The sequence below is a fragment of the Pygoscelis adeliae genome, unplaced genomic scaffold, assembly GCF_000699105.1.
Source record: "Pygoscelis adeliae isolate BGI_AS28 unplaced genomic scaffold, ASM69910v1 Scaffold222, whole genome shotgun sequence".
Classification (NCBI taxonomy): domain Eukaryota; kingdom Metazoa; phylum Chordata; class Aves; order Sphenisciformes; family Spheniscidae; genus Pygoscelis; species Pygoscelis adeliae.
In genome coordinates, this window is record NW_008824309.1 from 6,022,736 (window position 1) to 6,030,967 (window position 8,232).

The following is an 8,232-nucleotide window of genomic DNA, read 5'->3' on the forward strand; positions in this document are numbered from 1 at the left end:
CGTTGGAAGAGGCTGCCCAGGGAAGCGGTTGAGTCCCCATCCCTGGAAGTATTTAAAAGACGTGTAGATGAGGCGCTGAGGAACATAGTTTAGTGGGCATGGGGCTGTTGGGTTGATGGTTGGACTCAATGATCTTAGAGGTCTTTTCCAACCTGAATGATTCTATGATTCTATTCTATGATTCTATGACTTCCAGAAAGGAGAAAATGTATAATGTCGTTTTTATCTTTGAAAATCTCCTCAGCAATGATTTGCTCAGGGTCACATGCCAAAACTGTGGGAACAGAAAGCCCTTTGAATCAAGCCCTAAAAAAACTCTCATTAAAATTTAAGTCCTTTTCCCCGAGTTGTTCCTCAAAGTTAGGTTCACGTAACTAGCCCATACTTTTCAAGCTGTCTCATATTGGGCTCTTTTGAGGCAATTTCTGCTCGCTGGCCCTATACCGTGTTTGACCCACCTTCCACAAAGCCTCGAGTAGCTCAGCAGCAAAGGTTGTGTCATTCACTGTGGTTTTTTGCACATCACAAATGGCTACAATGTCCAGTGCAGGCTAATAACTCCAGAGAAATTAAAAATAGTATCTTAAAATCCTCAACATTTTCTCAGCCACTCATTATTCAGCAATAGTTTTCTACTCTTTCGGAAGATGAATTTCTGATAGAACTCTTATAGGTTTAAAATAGGTGATTCATACAGAAGTGGAATTCTAATTAAGAAAACTCTGGAAAGACTTAAGCTGCCTTAAAATTGTACCAGATGCTATTGTTCCTGTTTTATTTAACTTCTCACTATGAATATCTGGAGGGAAGCTACTAAAGCAGCACCATCTTGGTCTGTCCTAGGGATGCAGCTACAGGAAGGCAGTCGGTGAAAATTAAAAACAAAGAATAACAGAGCTGTGTAGACAAAAAACCCAACATACCGTAATTCCAGCAGCAACAAATAAACATTGACAGCAAATAAATAAGCATTTTGTTACAGAGAGCACATAATGCTCAGGAAGCATAAAGGCAGTTACAAGTAACATGGTAATAGGAAACTTAATGAAGGATTGGTGTCTTTGTAACTAGGTGGTACGTCTTTAAAACGGACTTTCTGAACAGTAATGCTTATTTTCCAAAACACATTTAACTAATTCAACTGGCAAACCATTTGACTTTACTTCATTCACTGTTTGAAATTTATAAACACAGCAGTCAGGGCTCAATGCTGTAACACTGCCTGAAATCAACGGTCCATTGACTATAGTGTGGAGATAGAGAGTTGGGGATTGTCTACATTTGTACTATCTTCTTTTCCTCAAACACTGAGCAATTTGTTATAACCCCTTATGTATTTCATAACACATAATTTCATTTCAGAACAGTAATAATGCAACAGGTAAGACCACACTGTTTTTTAACCTCGCATACTGTTTCAATAAGCAAAGCCATTATTCCAATAGCACTCGCTCATAATAGTAAGCTGTGGGTTCCCCAGTTCCTGGGGATTCTTTTAATCAAATTGCTGAGACTAAATAATTAGGCATATAACTGTGAGCTTAAATGACCTATGAGCAAGTTAATTGCTGATGCAACTCCACGGACATGTACAGGTTTAAATCTAGCTCCATCTCTGCAACTTCAAGGCTAAATTGGTTAATGGTACCGTGGCGGCACAAAACTGCTGCATTTCTGCATTGCAGTGGGCACAGAGGCGAGGCTAGAAAGCGGCTTCCAAAGTCACCCTCTCTAGCACGGATTGGATGACAGAGGGCAGCCGGCAGGGAGAAGAGGTGGCCCACTGCATCTATAATTATGCAGAAGAGTAATCACAAAACGACGCGATGCAGGTGTGGGATGATTACAATCCTTATTTAAACAGAGAAACTATGACAGGAACCAGGGAGACTTTGCTCCACCGACAGCAACTTTGTTGTTGTTTTTTACTGATCAAACCATTTAATAGATATCTAATCATACCCTAATTTTCAGAGAGCAAATAGCAAGCAACCGTTTATGCTCATGAGCAACGTCTCATTAAAGTGATCAATATATTCATTCACAAGGCAGGAAACAAATATTTCTACTCTCAGATTTTCTTCTTACCTCCACAACTTCTTCATATTCTTCTTCCTCCATTTTGAGGGTGGTATTCTGTCTCTCCCCCACTCACTGGTCACGCAGCAAATGAAAGTGTGAATATACAGTATTAGCCCAAGACTGAAAGTACTATGAAAAGCTACTAGTCAAGTTCATAAAACGCCTGAGTCACAGTTAGTAACTAGTCAGATTATTACAACATTGTTGGCTAATCAGTGAAAGAACTTCAACAACAGAGAGAACAAAAGTTGGGATCTGGCGTTACTTTGTTTCTCACTACTATGGGAAAGCATTGGATTAAGTTTCAAACATACTGATATAAATTACAGTTTTGGACAAATACTTTATTCTAGTAGCTGTAACATCAATATTGGAATTCAATGAAAATAAAAAAAATTAGAGGAAGAGATTTCTTGAAGTATGATTTGATTTTTTTCATTACAACAAAATCATTTGAAGAATTTTTCTTTTCTCTGTGAGTATTCTATACCATTTCATTACGTTATTCAAGCTCCTGTTTGAATGGGAGCTTTATCTGTATATTCGGCTATATTCATTCACAAGTAAAAGCATAATGTAGAAGAAGATTGTAAATTTTTTTTTTTAAGTGACCTTAGGTTAAGGAGGCAATTTCTGTCTTCCCAGCATTAGCCTATACAGATGCTCTGGGTTTGGGTTTTTTTTTTTTTCAGTTCTTGTGGCTTTTTTCTCTCTTTTCTTCAGACCTGGAAAATATGAAAATCCATACAGTTGGCTGAATTACAAAGTACAGATTACTGTCAAAACCTTTAAACGAATTAATTAACACAATGATTTTGCTATGAGGCAAAGCTACAATTCTCCACCAGAGACCAGAGCCCTGTTTCTAATGTTGGTAGGGGATGAGGCTTTGGAACAGCTGTTCCTGAGTCCAGAGATATTTGCCGTGTAAGCTAATACTACCAAATGACGGGGTGGTTTTGTTTAGCTGGCTAAACTGCAATTCCTTCTGAGGCAAGTGAAGTCTAGTAATGCAGGTTAAATATAGGAACATTGAATACTGTCCCTTTTTAGTTCCAACATGTTGAGAAAAATTACCAAAAAACCAATCAATTTGTTAAACCAGAATGTTAACTATTAAAATAAGTGAAGAATAACTCAATTAATAAGTGACACGTCATGTCAAAAAGTAGGCCAAAATTTATGAACAAACCCAAGAGGTAGGGATTGCATGTAAGGATACAATCTATACAACCTGTGACTATTATAATCTTCAGTTACACTTCCAAAACACAGTTCCAGGTCCTTTCCTCTTACTGCAATTTGCAACTAGTCATCCAGACAGAAAATCTGACTTCCGTGGGCAAGGCACAACAACTACTCCCAAAAAACTACAGAATCAGGAAACAGCTCAAGATCCTATTCTAAGGAGAAGAAGTCAAATGTGATTAAAATGTTCTTACCAGCAACATCTAGTAAATATCCTTAGGAGCAAAGCCTCTCCAGTCTTCCCTCCTGAGCAGCACTGGGTGAGAGCAAGCCTGGTGCATCAGCTCCTAATTACTCATGTGGCTAGCACAGCCAATCTGGCTCCAGCCTGCTCGAGTTTCAGCCCTAAATATAATTGGTGACCCCGGAGGAGGCCACCTGTTCTCAGCAACATGAAGGAAAAGGGAGCTGGGCACTTCTGTGCTCCCGAGGAAACCCAAAACACACCAGAGCTTGACTGAACTTCACCAGGTCTCTGCTGAAATGGATCCCTAGGCAAATCCAAGGGAGCACTCAAATGGATAAAAACCATGCACATTTTCTTCTTTCAGAATTTATAATAGTGATTAATTTGAATTTACAATTTCATTCCTATATCGTACTTCAATCAAAACTATCCAAATTCAAGAATCTCTGAACTTCAGAGAAAAGAGAGAGGAGTCTGGACTTCAAACTAAATTTTTAGTATAAGTCTGTCTTTAATTTCCTCCCTTAAGTATACCTGAAGTGCTTTATCAACATAACTTGATGCAAATCACGTGTCAGTAATTTTATCACTTCTTATGAAACGTTACATAGCTGAACACATGGACCTGGAAACATGTAAAAACTGACTACTTGCAAGGAACCCGATTAACAGCCAATATGTGTGATGAAGAAAGACTAAGAATACATGATAAACAGATTAAGTGACAGAGGAGCAATTCTAATGTACAAAGTATTTTGGAAGGTCAAGAATTATATGATGTATGGAGTAGAATCATGGTGATGATAGCAGAACTGACCTCTTAGGTCATCTAGTTGACTCACATAATAGGATTGCTTTAGTTCTTCAAGGAGGTGCATTTACAAGCCAATACCAACAATGATCTCTTTTCATATACTATACCACATAATTCAAAAAAATGATTGTCAGGAGCCCTTGAGAGACACTTTCTTGTTCCTTAACACTTTCCAGAAGTTAATATTTATATCCAGATGAAATATCATATCTCATTCACTACTGCCAAGTATTTTATACTCTGCACAGAGCTGTAGATCTGTCCCTTTCTCCTTTAGGCAAGCCATATGATTTCAATTATTTAGCATTTTGCTTTACTAGGCAATCCTTCCCCTTTTAATCTTATTTCTGTTTATTTAAAAGTCCTTCGGTTTCTTAACAGCTTTTGAAGATGTCCAGAAATGAATATAGCATGTTGATGGAGTCTCACGAGAGCAATGTCAGCTTAACTTTCTGCTCTCCAATCCAGATCCTGTGTGCGTGCATTCCAGAAATAACTCACAGAGTCATTTTTTTCTCTCCGAAGTACTGCTTTTCAGTTGATTGGATGCATAATGTGACACCTACATAAGTGATGACAAACCTTTATGTAGTGAAGGGCCAATTTTTTTAATTAAATATGTAATTCATTGTTGTTGTTTCCAGCTCAAATCTCTGTTGATGCCAAAATCAGCGCCATGGCTGGTGACTCACCATCCCCCTTCTTGGTTCTTTTCAGCAAGTTGTACTTTACATTGCTCTTCTTGTAAATGGCATTCCCCCATAGTCACTGCTACAGTATTGGATATTATTATGCCTCATTCCAATCACCTGATTTAAATCAGGTTTACTAGATCAACAGAAGCTTGTATTCCTCTGTCCTGATGGTTACTCTGACAAAATTAGCAAGCATTTTCAAACGGGATGCAATTTTCTGTGCAGTTCTCTTGCAAGTTCCTGCAAACAATCTCTCCCTTAGCAATATACTCTGCAACTCCTAGCTTACTGGAACATCACCTTCAGATTGCATTACAGTGCTCTTCAACATATCTTATTTAGAAAGACACTAAACAAGGCCAAAATCACATGCAGGATGCAAGTACCACTTTTTCTGCTACTGAAATGCAGCTGTCTTTGGTGTGTAACATGGCAGATCTTTAGCAGCAGACCGTTCAGGGCTGGAAACGAAGCATGGAATAACCCAAAAAATTACAGAAGGGGTTTTAAGAAGCAAAAGTGTTACTGCTGAAACGAAAAGTTGGACAGAACATAAGATTTATGTTCCGACATCAGAACATGAAGAGGGGAGGGGAGTGCTCTTAGGTCACCTACGGCTGCCAGCAAATCTTTCGATTCTTACATTTGCTGCTTTGCTCCTTCAGCTCCAAGTCTCAGGGAACAACTCTCACAAAACTATCACTGCTAGCTTCATTTTTGTTTAAAACTGAAAAAACTCCCACTACATTTTCTGTGATTTCTACTCAAGTCCACAATTGGCTTTTATTGGTGAAAATTTAGTGTTCACTTGCTTAAGTGCTTTTATCTACATACAACACATACCAATAAATGGATCTTTACACACCTGCCTATATATACATAAGTTGTTCTTTGTATATTTATATATAATACCTAAACACATGCACACATATCTTCACATATGTCTATACATTGGTCTTCACTGTGGAAATAAACTACTATGCTTATTGTTACATTTCATATCATTCACTTCTCAGGACCGTTAAAATGTCAATGATACATATTCATATCAAAATATCAGCAAGTACTGCATGCTGAAGTAGAACACGCATGAGGTAAATGGAATACTAATGGTCAATATTCCTTTAATTTTTTTTTTAATTGCTTTACTGTGAAAATTTGTGTCTGTGACTCGGATTTCAAGTCACTGTTTGCTGGGGGACTTACATTTCAAAGGCATTAGGAAAATTCTGCTGTAGGTGACACCCTGGCAGTTCTGACACAGGTTAGCACACCAGGCCAAACTGTTTTATCCACAGTACATAAATACGCATATGCTCAGCAGTTTTGAAGTAAAAAGGCAGAACGGTGCAAGATGACTAAGGTAGAGGAAGATGTTTTGCATTTAAATGGCCCAAAATTTTAAAGCAGAAAATATTTTCCTGTACTTAACTTTTAAAAATGATATTTATCAAACCGTAACCACTCGGGGCAGGGGGAAAGGAAGGAAATAACGTGTGACCTTCTCTAGATTTATTTAGAAGGTATATAAGAACTATGAAATAGCAGTACATATACTCACTCCCCTAACCCACACAGCATTCACATACAAAAACTCACTGCTTTTTTCTAGAACTGCATTTAGTTCTTTTTGGGAGGCAGTCTTCCACCTATGAAAAATACGTAAGCTAATCTGGAGCCTGATCAATATAGAGGGTCCGTACGTAAGGACCACAGGGCAGCCACACTATAACCCCTTCAGCCCCAAAAGACACAACTGTTACAGAAATTCTATTTTTCTACAACCTCCCCGATGGTTAGTGACATTTGTGTATTGTCTTGATCATTCATTCCCTCATATTTATTTTATAGTGCATCGCTCTTTAGATTCCAGGGTAGAGTTTGGAAGAATTTTAATAAGCCAAGGCCAGATCCCACATCATGACACCCAGGCAGCACATACATCGAACTGCAAGCCTGCAATTACTTCTTGAAGACGACGACTTCAAGATTCAAGAGACTTTCTATCCATCCTTGCATCTGTTTGACTGAAAATCACACAGGAAATCTCTTGTGCCAGAGATTACACCGGCTTCTCTGTGTCTTGCCCTTTGTGTGGAAAAACTTACTGACATCATGGGTACTATATTTAACCTCCTGAGGTAGTTAGTAGACCACTCGGACTTAGCAAGCATTGTATCATTGAAAAAGGACATATTTTAATACATATTTGTGTCATTGTGTCTATTTTTTAACTACCATCATTAAGTTACTTTTCATTCTTTTCACCATTCCTTTCTGCCCACCAGATTTTGCACAGGAAAGCTGGAAAACAAAATAATCTTGTACTTCAGCATTTACAGGGCTCTCACTTAGGCTAATCACGTGTCCAAAATTTTCCTTTAGAGTGCAAAGGTCTCCTTTGGAGACCTTTTGGTCTCCACCAAAAATCTAAAAAATGCACTGGAGACTATAAGACGTGACATGTATGTTGCTTATGATACACAATCTGCAAGACACTAATATTCAACCTGAAAAATGCTGTAACAATCAAAAAGCCTTAAACATGAAAGCCATTTAGTCTGGGAGGAAAGCGTTAACCAAAGAGCACAACATAAGCTTCAGAGCCCTAAAAATAAAGTAATTCTTGTTAGATAAGCTGTTACCAGCCTCTGCCAGGAGGCCCGCAAGGTATAGTTGTATTTGCACTCCGGGGATCCAAACGATAGAGGAAACAGGTGTAGAAAATGCGAGTCATAGAAACTCCACTAACAATGAAAAAGGGAGTGAAAAAGGGAGTTAGGTAAGGGTTTTCCCTCACCGTGCTGTTCTCACAAGGGCTTGCTCTTACTCAGTATTTATTGCACCTTCCTACGTAGGTGGGGAATGAACCATGACCTATTACAAGCTGCAGTAATCACATCAAGACACAAGAACATGTGCTACCAGTGCCAGCACAATTTAAAGATGCTAATGCCTGCATGAACGTTGTAGTAGACCATTATCTTGTATTTTTTCCCAAAGAACAGTTATCATATTGAGACCATGTACAGTCAAGCCTGTACATGGTTTCTAGATCCCAAGTGGACTTGATGATGAAGGCAGGTGCAAAGGTACTGGCTGATACCAGGACTGAAATAGCTAAGGGGGCATCCTCCCAATTTAGGGAACCTCAGTGGATTTGTCTTGCTACAACATTAGAAGCATCTGAGGAAAGCATTTTCAGG

The 8,232-nt window shown here is 38.6% G+C and overlaps 1 protein-coding gene across 39 annotated transcripts in view; it reads right to left on the reverse strand.

Annotated features, from left to right (window-relative positions):
- The window catches only part of NEB (nebulin), a 133,325-nt gene extending 129,653 nt beyond the window's left edge, over positions 1–3,672 (reverse strand). For 38 of the 39 annotated variants that reach the window (XM_009319003.1, XM_009319001.1, XM_009319002.1 and 35 more), the window contains exons 1-3: positions 3,525–3,672; positions 2,695–2,807; positions 2,089–2,154 (exon numbers count right to left, since the gene is read on the reverse strand). In XM_009319003.1, the coding sequence (XP_009317278.1) occupies positions 2,089–2,121 (33 nt within the window). In that variant the 5' untranslated portion in view covers positions 2,122–2,154; positions 2,695–2,807; positions 3,525–3,672. The remainder of the gene's footprint in view (positions 1–2,088; positions 2,155–2,694; positions 2,808–3,524) is intronic. The other variant, XM_009318966.1, reaches the window with a different exon arrangement.
- Positions 3,673–8,232: the final 4,560 nt, after the last annotated feature.